Source organism: Aplidium turbinatum, chromosome 16, assembly GCF_918807975.1.
Source record: "Aplidium turbinatum chromosome 16, kaAplTurb1.1, whole genome shotgun sequence".
In the NCBI taxonomy this organism is placed as follows: Eukaryota; Metazoa; Chordata; class Ascidiacea; order Aplousobranchia; family Polyclinidae; genus Aplidium; species Aplidium turbinatum.
The window spans coordinates 5,875,189-5,887,418 of NC_137487.1; the positions used below are offsets into that span (position 1 = coordinate 5,875,189).

The window sequence follows — 12,230 nt, forward strand, 5'->3', positions numbered from 1 at the left end:
CGAAATCATTTTACTTGCGCACAGCGGAGGCCTGTTATCGCCTAGTATGATGAATAGATATGACAAACCACAACGAAGTGACTGGTGGTTATCATTGCGCTGACATTTAGCCGAGGCTATATTGCCTGACGTGAAAACGTCCGATTCCCATCCCTAGGCATTTTAATGTCACCCAGAGTTTGAAACCAAGATAAGAGCGGAAGAGACACCTCGTTTGACCAGGGTGAGGTGTTGTTGATGCACTTTCAAGAACACACATTTTTTAAATCAATGTTGTTTTCTTTCAAGCAAATAATTGATGGTTTTACAGTATTGCAGTAAAAGTTCATCATTCCGAAAAGATTCTTGGAAGATTTTCAATGATTAAGATGAGAAAATCGTAAAAAAAGGATTTGGTTGCTCGTTGCCTTTGAGATAATCAGCTAAATGATCGCAAACCAAAACTATGTAGTCTGATGAAAAACCGTCCACTATTTCAATGGAACTCTTAGACCTTTCCGACGCGGCTTTGCTAGAAATACACAACTTTTGACAATAATAGACGTTGATGTCTAGGGCAGAGAAAAATGTTGTCGTCGCTGCACAAACCTGATGATTTACAATTATGTCCACGCCCTTGCCGACAACTAGATATAAGATTAATCTTTAAATATATTATGTAGCCTATCATGCATTATGGTGGGTTATTGGGGAGTGAAAAAGTATCAAACGAATCCCAGTTTACAAAATTTTAGCAGAAGATAAATCAGCATAAAAACTGATTTTGTTCACAAGCTTCTGGCAGGTACTTCGTTCAGGTTCTTGCTGTGCTATGGTTCGCCGAAAACCACTCGCACGTCTCTCGAATTGCTGAAAAGTAAAAGCATCATCAATGCTACTTCTGACCCCACAGAGAATTCTGGACAAGAGTTTGAATCTACGGGAGCTATATACTGTAGTCTCCTACTGTAGTTTTTTTTAATCTCCGGCCATGTTAAGGAAGTTGCCTGTATTTTCCCAGGAGAAAAGTGTGTAAGCTCGGCTGCTGTAATTAGTTGAAAGTGTTGTCTGGATAGCAAGCCTACTCCACTTTTGTTTGTTTCAGTCTGGGTGCGAACTTCCTGGGTACCGGTAGTCTACTGGTATAGCCTGCAATGAGGGCCGACTTGCAACTCTGAAGCAAAAAAAATTCTTCTCACCTTGGTCGATTGGAGTAAACTTAAAATCTGGCAAGTACTTCCGTAGTTTTGCGTTGCTGGCTGTTTTTTTAAACTGCCCGTCAGACCTAGTGGTGTCGTACTGAAGCAAAGAGTTACGGAAAAAGCAAAACAATCTTAAATATGTAAAATTAAAAACAAAAAAGGGGATTTAAATTAGTTTAATCTACATTATTCAAAGATTTTGAGATTCTGCTAAGCCTAGCCTACTTACTATAGGCTATTTTTGGTGCTGAGAAACTTTGTTACTCTTGCATTTTGTTGTTATTAAGTTAAGGCGTATATTAGGCTACGCTAAATTATAGTAGGCTAACCAAGAGTGTTTTCGATGTAATGCCAGACAAAAAGGGCAAAGTGAATCATTCAACAAAAGGATACGACGAATTCTTCTGTGTAGTCGAATCCTTTTGCAACCAACTCAGCCGCCTCTTTGATGGAGATTTCATCTTCTTCCCCAACAGACAATATAATTGGCTCTGTTTCGGTGTACTCTCTCAAGACCCACAAGAACAAACGCCCCAAGTCCTGTACAATAAAAAAAGAGTGAAAGCCGAAAAATGCATAGTTGCAAGAGGTCGTGTGCTTAAAAACAAAAACTCTGAAAAAAGAAGTTCTGAAAACAAATCTAAGTCGTTCTACATTTAAGTTAGTTGTAGCAGCGCGATACCTTCTCTTCCGGCGTTAAAATATAGGCTACCTGCCCTAACAGGGCATAGGCCTATGCTCAGTGAAGGCATCTCGCTTATCAGACTGCTTTGTCTGCAACTTGCAGTTTCTGGTTGTCGTTATTAGCTTGAAGAAGTTTCCATTTACCATGATTCACCACGTGTAGGTAGACAACATGAAATCGTTGATTTTCAGTAACAAAAAAACCTAAGGCCCATATCTGTTTTTGCAGTTGGCTTGGGTAGTTTTGGCTTTGATGATCTCGCTTTGATAATGATCTCCAAAGAATTTGAAAGAATTGTTGGTTACAATTGCGGACAAAAATAAAGTGAAACTACAGAAAAAACAAGAGTTACGGAAAAATAAATTTCTTATTGGAGATATATGTGGAAGCAAAGCTAGAAAAAGAAAGACTTGGAAGTAAAGTTAAAAAAAGGGTCTCAATGCTTCAGACAGAAGACGGTAGGTCTACCCTATAAATTAAAATAGTCTACAAGCAACCCCTTCCAAGGTGTGTGAGGAATTATTGTGCATACGACTTATCATTTTTTAATTTATAACAAAAATATCAAAGAAAGGTATTTAAGCCACCAAACTTACCAAAGAATAAATAAATTGCCTTCGCGCACTGCCGGTACCCCACACCACAAACTGACTGTTGTTCTCTGCAGGATAAATATATTTAGATAGGCCTATGTTGAATAGCCTACCAATAAGCATGACTGTGGCTGATGGAGCGGCATGCAATGAAATAGGCTACTTCTGGAGAATAAAATAATAAAATTTCTTTCTTACACTAGATCTGTGTTTCTTAACCTTTTTTGCTTCAAGGTGCACCTACAGACCTTTGAAAATGTGATGGCGCACGGCGAGAGTAGCGAGCGTGAAATTTTTTAGCTATAGGCCACTGGTATTTCTCCTGAATTACTTGTAAGTTTTTATTACATAGGCCTCATAGTTGGTAAAACTTTCAATATAGGCTCTTCCTGTAGGCTCTTCTCCATGAGATACGCCAAAATAGAAATAAAATTTTTGTAAAAAATAAAAGTTTTTAATATTGTAATAATTTCAAAACACACAGCAGAAATTTGGATGAAAAAAGTTGGATCTGACTTCAACGAAATACTGCATCATTTAAGAAACTGAACTATCCAACAAACAGATTGAAAGCATACCTACCGAAATTACACCGTTTGAAACATAAAACTTATGCAAATACGATACAGTCCGAAATAATACACTGTAGTAAGCTGTATATTTTTTTCCATTTTCCTGCGGGACACCTAGACACCCTTCATGGCGCCGTGTTAAGAAACGCTGCATTAGATTTACAATTTACGTTTCTATCTAAAGTGTGGTCAATCTCCCATTTTAGTTATGTTTGTCTCTATGGAACAGCTTCCTATTTATTGCAACAGCCAGGGCCCACAAGAGGGGGGGACAACCGGTGCAATGCACCGGGGGCCGGTGAATTCAAGGGGGTCCGACAAAATGTCTAAATTCACGCGTTAAAGCTGATTTCAACAATTTTGCATAAAATATTGTTTATATATTAGTTCCGTACGTCGATCGGGCCCCCTCATGGGTATGCCCTTTTTTAAAACTACAGAATTTTCAATTTTTTAAGTTCAGGGGGCCTACAAAATGTTTAAATTTGCGTGCTCAGGTCGATTTCGCATAAAATATTGTTTTTTATGTCAGTTTTGTATTTCGATTGGCCCCCCTCATGGGTATGCCCTTTTTCAAAACTACAAAATTTTCAATTTTTTGAGTTTATGGGGCCCGACAAAATGTTTAAATTTGCGTGCTCAGGTCGATTTTGCATAAAATATTGTTTTTATATTAGTTCCGTATGTCGATTAGTTTTGTATTTTAATTGGGCCCCCTCATGGGTAGGCTATGCTCTTTTTTAAGACTACCGGTACAAAATTTTCAATTTTTTGCTTTCAGGGGGGCCTGATAAAATGTTTAAATTTGCGTGCTAAGGTCGATTTTGCATAAAATATTATTTTTTATATAATATGTTAGTTTCATAGATCGATTGGGCCCATCATGGGCATTCTTTTAAAAAAAAAATACAGAAAACACATATTGAAGTGTGGATGAATATTTCAGTTTAGTTCAATGTTTTAATTTCAGTGTTAGTTTGGGTGCTTTATGTGAATATTTGGGTGTGTAGCCTATGTTTTAACAAGCAATTGATTGATCAGGTTAGGTTACAGTCATTACACAGAAGATATTCCGTGCATTTTTCTGACATCGTCAATTTATGACACAAGCAAGCAGTGACAGTTATGTGTAATCATGTTGAACTGGTAGGCTACAATTTTAGTTGTATATACATAATACATATCTACTGAGTAGGCTACTGACCACTTGCTGTAGAAATGAAGAGAAAATGACCCTCAATCGTGCTTGAATGCAGTTTCACTCAAACAAGCAAGGAAAACTAAAGGAGTAAAAATAAGAAGCAGCCTATTGATCCTGAATATGAAGTTGGTATTTCTTAATGTCATGAACAATGGCAATGCATTCATCCAAGTTTTCTCCCCTAGTCTCTGCAGATTTTAAGGTCAGAAGTGATATTGTTTGTTAATGTAAAGCTGTATGCGCAGTTGCACACGAATGCAATGCTATGTCAACCATGCCGAAAAGTGTTGCCATTTTTATCTTCAAAGTGGCTATTTTTACCCAGTTTTTGCCATGGCTAAAATCAGGTGTTGCCAGAGTTAAGATTAAAGTTAAGAAGGGTTAAGGTAAGAGTTAGAGTTAGGAATAAGGTTAGGGTTTTGATCTTTTCCCAGGACTAAAAAAAATTCCAAAATACAAGTTTTTGTTTTCAACAGCTATAAACTTTTCCTCAAATTAGGGAAGAATTCTTTATCTGGCAACGCAACGCTTTTATCTTTGTGTATGACTATTGTGTGGGTTATCTGTGAATTTAAAATCATAAACGCCATTAGCCTACAATACTGCATTCTTTGTGAAATAATGGAGTGTTAATACTTTAACCTAATGTATTCTTTGTATTATTTTTTAAACAGGTCTGGTTTTAAAATAAAAACACTGTGCGGAACACCATGTATGCATTGGCCTTGGGGATTAACGCGCAGTGCAAATTTTGTTTGTGATTTGTGAGATATCACGCGACATGTCACGCTGGGGGGGGGCCGGCAGCAACATCTGCACCGGGGCCCAGCAGGGCTCTTGGAGGCCCTGGCAACAGCTAATAGGTAACTACTGGTAGCACAACTTGCTGGTTAGTTGCTCAAAAAAAAAATTGGCATTCTACAAGGGTTGTTCTAACATCTGCTTAGTTGAAATCTTCGATGTAAGAGACATAAGCTTGATAACGACACATTGTTTGTTGTACATTACATCTACTTATGTTGCAAAATCTTTTTTTTTTCAGATGTGAATAAATGAATTGAAATAAATCGACGTAGGCTTGTTCTTTTACTAGCACATCAATAAATGAACACAAGTCACTTTTACTTACTTTTGCACGTGTATACTTTGTGGATTAGTCCAGGCATGACGTGTCCTTCTTCCAGATTAAAATTATCGAATGGCCCGAACACGTTCGTTGGGATGACTGCAGTAAAATTAGTGCCGTACTTCTGGTTGAACCCACTGTTCAAAACGTCAATCATTCTCTTCGCGTATGAGTATCCGTAATTGGACGAGTGTGGAGGACCATTGTGAATCTAAAGAGTTTGTTTTAGTTATGCTAAAATATGAACAAAATACGGCAAACTCACTCAACTCTACAGCCCGTTCTTAACGTTTAAAAAAAGATGAACCATAGAGGAGTGTTGTAAACCTTTAAAAGTTACAAACATTAGTGAATCAAACGAATCAATCGTTGAAATGTAGACGTTATTTGTAATCTTAAATCAGAACTAAGGTAGCCCGTAATCAAACAAAATACCTTGCTTAATTCAATAAAGGTAATTTTGTTACAAATTTTGTGAAACTTTTATCATGGTGTCATGGTGCGTAAAACGTCAGTGAAGCAATGAACCAAATTGATTGTCTTTGCTTTTACTTTCACTTTCATCAGATGAACGTTGCAAATAATGCTAAAAACGATAATTATCCTGATGGACACCCAAACTTTTCAGCATTCGCTTTTATCGCAATTGGTTATTGAAGCATTCCACACATTTACAGTTGCTTGAAGAAAGTTCTTTTGGCCTACTGGTTAGTAAGGCTACATTAAAGTAGGTAATTCAGCCTGATGGACCTATTTTTTATCAGGTTAGCGTTTTGTTACACTGGCCTATACCACACTATGTATTCAATGATGAATCATTCAAAAAAAATAACCTCATGAAATTGTTTCAAGAAAGTAACCTTATGAAAAGTTTCGTAACCAATCTTTTATATAGTTTCGTGAGAGAGTTTTCTTTTTTGTACCAAATACAGACAAGAGACAACGATATAGGCCTAACAAGGTTGAGCATTTTAACACTTATGGTCACCTAGAGATGGCCACTTGAAAAGAAGAAACTTTTGGTAACGAGAGGAGTAGGCTATCTCTAATTATTGCTACACTATATTTTAAACATTTACAAGCAGTTTTAAGAGTCGAACGTTTTTAGTTTAACTTAAGCCTTCATCAGGAATCTGAAAGTATTTATAAAAATGCAATAAATTTCAACTTCTTGAAGGTAACTAGCTAACTGACTATGAACATCAAGAAATACGCAGCGATTAAAAGCAATAGTGTGGAAAACAGACAGACAAACGGAAAACAAATTACATTTGGAAAAAAGCAAATACGTTACTACAGAAGAATTTGCATCACAGGGTACCGTGGTAGGCCTGCATCTAGACAATGTTAAGGAGATAAGTATCTCACTTAATTATCACGATTAAAAGCCTCGGAACTACAATATAGCGTCCAAACCAAAGCCGTTTAATATTTCACATCCGTAGAACACTATCGCAAATATAGCTACTCACCATTTTTTCATCAATAGGATAAGTGGTTTTGTCTGGAAAGATGCACGTAGATAGACAGGACACAACTTTCTTGACTCCACATTCTTGTGACACCGACAGCACGTTATCATTAATTGCCGTGTTGATGCGCTGAAATAATTTTGAAAGTGTACTTTTTGTAGTGGCTCATTGATTTAGGCTACGTGTTAGTCTAACCTTACCCTAACTTAATTCCTCATCCTTTCTATACGTCGAGGATAGACAAACTGCAACAAGTACTAAATACTATTAGACCGAGTAGTGGCTACAAACATCATACAGAAATGTGGAGTCTTTTTATTTTCTTGCAGCATGAGGCAATCCGAGATTTGTTTCAGGAACAACACTCTTTTTCTTGCAATTGTAACTACTTTTTGTCGCTACTAGTGATTAAATATGATTTTTGCAATCTTATCCTACAGTTTTAACACGCAATACCTTCAACTTCGCACAGGGCCGTAGCCAGACCGCAGAGCAAGGGGGGGCCAACTTTTTGTTAGGGGGGTGCGGAAAAAATTTAAATGATTTTGGCATTTTAACCTCTTAAATACCGGTATCCACAAAAATTGCAATATTTCAGATTAGTGTTAAGACCAACACTGATCTCTTATTTTATCCGCTAGTTAAATCACGGCAACCATATTACAATGACCAACATAACACAGCAATTGTTGACTTGTTGTATAAATAGCGGTACCGTACTTGTTATGAGCAAAAACTTTAACTGGCTCGAAGAAGCTAGTGCCGAGGATTTTGATATTATATGATTACATTCCGCCTATACACCCGTGAGCTAGTCTATTGCAATTGCAGTCGCGGATGTTTGGATGCAAACCGTCTCACAAACAAGTCTAAATCGATAGATTTCGATACAGAATGTTCAAAGGCCATAAGCACCAAGTTTGCCTGTCTTGGTTGTAACATGCTCCGTCTAGTGGGAGCGTCAACCCTTGTTAACACTGAGAATCCACACTCACAAACGGCAGTGCTAGATCCAAATGTAGCAATATCTGCTGCAAGGTTGAACACTTCACAGATCAGAAAACTAGAAACAAAATTTATTTACACTGATTGGATTGAAGAGAAAAAATAAACACTGCTTAAAAGATTACGGGTTTATATTTTGTATGCGTTGTCTTCAAAAACCACTCGCTTTACCACTGCACATTTTGCGATTTATCACTGCACAAATTTGGTTTGTCGCTGCACAAATTAGTCATCCCTGACCCCTAGAATTAGGTATGGTACCGAGAATAGCGACAGCTGATATCAAATAGCCTAATTTGTACCGGTTTGTAGGCCTATTGGAAAACCATTCCCTCTTTGTTAGGTTATCATTCTTTCTCAAAACATTTTCATTTTGCACAGTTTCCGACAATTTTTCTACCAACCTAACACGTGTTGGCCTTGGTTGAATTGAACATGTTGAGCAGCGATATCTAAAGAAGGGGATGCGAAGGCTCACAGCGATTGCATTATTTTTATGACACTACCAGGGCGGTAGTTTGAAGCGCGTAAAACATGCATTCTTTTCACAATTGCAGAAAGTTTTTTTGTGCAGCTCGTACAGTCAGCTACAGAAGACAGTTAGTAAATGTTTCATAGAGCATATTTAAAGAATAGGCTACTGGTTTGGAAAGACAGTTGAAAAGTTACCACTTAACTGTTTTTCTTAGCAAAGTCTTTGCAGTAGGCCAGATGTAAAGCAAATAAACGGGCAGTTGAATTAACAAGTAAGCATGAGCATGCAGTGAATATCCACTATCCAGGCCTGATGCTAATAGCTCAATGCAGGTTATCATAACAAGAGTTATTAAACTACTACCGCCTACCGGTGCCAATTGTCATTTTACGGTAAACAGAGATTATTCACGATAAACAGAAGCCCTTGTATTGTCAGACGTATTAAAAGCCTTCGTATCCCCTTCTCTACATATCCCTGATGTTGAGGTTGCCAAAGGAGGGGGTAGGGGGGGGGGCGAAGTTGTTTAATCATCTTAGCTGTTAACTAAACAAAACAATTGTAGTTAATTGGGCCTAGGTTGGAGCTCTGCAACGGGAAAGATGGGCAAAATCATTATAATTGTAGCTGTTGCCCGAGAATGTTGGGATTTTGCCAGGGGGCGCGAGGCCCCCCTGGCCCCGGCTGGCTACGGCTGACTTCGCAACAACGATAGCCTACTATAATACGCCACATCGGAAACATTTCAATCAATCAAGGTTTAAACTTACAAAGAATTCCAGGTTTGCTCTCATGTTGCCATACAAGCCCCCAACCTTGGCAGCTAGATGAATCACATGAGTTGGCTTGTACTTTTCAAAAGCTGCTTTTGTAGCTGCTCGATCACTGCAGACGAATAGGAATAGCGATAACGTATGAAATAACCAGACCAAATGTAGCATTTCAAATAAAAATAAAAATGTGAAAAATGAAAACGGAACCACTTTTCTACAAAAGCTGGAGTTTTGTAAGACAATATAACGCAGCCCGAATCTCTTGCCACAGACGAAAAATTTTGATCAAAGACTAAACTTGTGTATTTTATGCTTTTCTTGCTCCACTGGCATGGAAGATTTTAAAACAAATTAAAGAAATATACCTCTACACCAGCACAGGTAAAGCTGAAGACAGCAAATGAGATCAATCACACCATCTTTGTAAAATTCTTACGTTAAGTCAGCATCCTTAGAAGACATAAAGTAAAATTCTTCATCTTCTCTAGGATCTTTTTCCGCCACAGCTCGAATACCTTGGCCAACCAGACCTGATCCTCCTGTTACTAAAATTCTCTTCTTTTCAGTTTCCATTTTTCTTTTATAAAATAAACAACTTCTAATTTTTTGTATGCAAGTTATTTCTACGTGACAGTAAAGCAAGTTAAGCATTAATCTCTAAAATAGTTATAAATTCTAGGTGTTTAACCTTTAAGGCTTTTGTCAACTGTCGTTCTGACAAGTCCGTGAACTAAACTTCTCAATTGAAAACGGTAGCCTACACGTTCTTATCACAAAATCACAAATTTTTGATCGAATTTTAGCTGGAATCATATTCTACATTTACGTCACTGTCACCAAAAATTAACTTTGCTAAAATCTATTCATGAACGCTGTTTAGCCTATGTTAAGTTGCAGCTGTAGCCTACGGTAAATCCTTGATCGTACCCTGACAACAATACTTGTTGTGGGCAAATTATTGTAAGTAGCCTCGTTAGCCAAAAATACATTTTATGCTGTAGTAAACTAATCTGTCTCACTCCCAGAACAGCGGATAATTGTGAGCTAGTGAGGAAGCTTGGTCGCTATTGAAATGATGAAGAAATTTCCAAAACTTTTAAAAAGATTTAGCACGCAAGATGCAGAGCAAATTTGGCAAAGCCACCCAAGTTACAATAGTTGTAGACATTAATAGGCGAAAATGCTTAGGTTCTTGCGGCAGTTCAGGCTAAACCAAAGTCAGGAATTTTAACAGTAAGATGCCAAATAGATTCTAATGATAGCAGAAATGCATACAATAGTTTGCTTGTTTTTGTCAAGCGGAATCTTGAGCAAAAATTGAATCCTAACTTTCACTTCCACAATCTGTCTAACCTGTCTACGTGGCACTAACTGCTATTACTCAAAAGCAGTTGAAAATATCTGCCACACTCAAAGCGAACCGGTTTTAGCAAAGCAAGCAACTTATTACGATAAACCCTCAGGCAAAAACCGGCAACACAATTAGCGACTATGCGCAAACTCTCTTCATTCTTTTGGCTGGTTGGTTGGTTTTGAATCTTTACCCACGGACTGACAAAGCCTTGATAGGTTATTCCTGGTAGTTTCGCATACTTGTAGAGGTTTTTGCCGCATGGCCGGTTACCAAGATTGGCAGAGTAAAGTTTCCGATTGTTAAAGTGTTGTTGCGGGGAATTATTCTATTCACTAGGTGCTGCTGAATGAAGAGCAGTCCAGAAATGCTCAAGCGCACACCCCGAGAGCCGAATCAGCGCCGCATGCTCTGGAGTCGAGCGCGTAACCACTGAGCTAACCGGGCAGACTTTAATTCAAACAATTTTTTAATTTAATTCTTTAATTGAACAAAAAAAAGCTGCAGTTGAGAACTATGTGGCATGAGTTAGTGGTGCGGTAAAGATGAGCCCAGCCTCATGGGAGAAACGCGTGTCTGTCGCTGTCTGCCGAGCAGCACAAAAAACATAGAGGTGGAACCTATGACGATAAACTTAGCGGTTATTGTTGAACAATAACTGCTGACCCTGACCTCTTTGGATAGCCACTCATATCATGTTATTGAGCTCAAGTAAATTCCAAAATAAACTGAACTGAACCATAAGTAGCCTGTCGTTAAAATAAAAGTAAGTTTTTGCAATCGTAAAGTTAATCCCATACGACGTGGACACATTTTCCCTCATTTGAGCTACTCTTCCTTTTGTTCAAAAACGAACTCAATTGATCAAGGTCTTTGCCATGGGCGGACCAGGAACGCAACCACGGAGACGCTTGCAGGAGCAATCGCTCCCTTTTTCCTAATTTTACCGGAATCTTTAAAAATATTATGTTTTTTTTTAATATTGATACAACGTTTTAATGACACCTTAATATATGTTGAATGACGTTTCATAAATATTTGGCTACATTCAATAGCTACGGTATATTTTTAAACAAACTGTTTATTTGAAATATTTGCCCGCTCCCAACAACTGAGCTAGTTTCATTACTGAGTTGCTCATGCGAACACCCGGACAGTCAAACCAGTGTTGCTTGGTATTATGGTCTTCGAACACACTTGAACATGATAACACCATGAATAAGCTACCAGTTTTGTAAAGAAAGAAACGATAAGATTAAGCAATTGAGTCAACTCTTGTCGTGTGTGTAGATCCTTTCCAGTACTTTCCAAACTATTTTGGACTATAGTACAACAAAGAATTCTGCAATCTTCGCACATTGATCTACCACGTCAATGTTTTTTTTAATTACATATGGCGGAAATTATTCAAAATTTGCTTTAATCAATGTATGTCAACCAGTAACATCATTTAATTTTACAACAATGTAAAAAGGTGTGCCTAATGTTATGCAAAAATAGTTTTGATTTTGGGGCTTAACATCAGATGGGAGTGGTCTGGTGATCAAGCGATTTATGCAATTAATTGCTGGTCTACTTTACTGTAACACGAAAGAATATGCTACCGTCTAAATTCATTGACACTTTGCAACTTAGCGCAGCGATTGCAACATCTACTGTAAATCATCAGATTCAGCAAACCTCTCGTGGCACACCAGGGTGACGCGGCCTACACTGTCGAAATATCGTAACCATATGGTTTATAAACAGAGTCTCCTACAAGTCAGCAGTTGTGAACTATGCAAATAATAATAATG

At 37.8% G+C, this 12,230-nt stretch overlaps 1 protein-coding gene across 1 annotated transcript; it reads right to left on the reverse strand.

The window, feature by feature from the left end:
- On the reverse strand, nucleotides 1-9,700 carry LOC145785052 (GDP-L-fucose synthase-like). Its single transcript, XM_082596755.1, has 8 exons — nucleotides 9,520-9,700; nucleotides 9,081-9,195; nucleotides 6,831-6,959; nucleotides 5,362-5,569; nucleotides 2,463-2,527; nucleotides 1,575-1,721; nucleotides 1,179-1,278; nucleotides 1-849 (listed from the first exon to the last, which is right to left on the reverse strand). The coding sequence occupies exons 1-8, from the start codon at nucleotides 9,654-9,656 to the stop codon at nucleotides 794-796; spliced, it is 957 nt and encodes a 318-aa protein (XP_082452881.1). The 5' UTR covers nucleotides 9,657-9,700; the 3' UTR covers nucleotides 1-793.
- Between the last annotated feature and the right edge of the window lie 2,530 nt (nucleotides 9,701-12,230).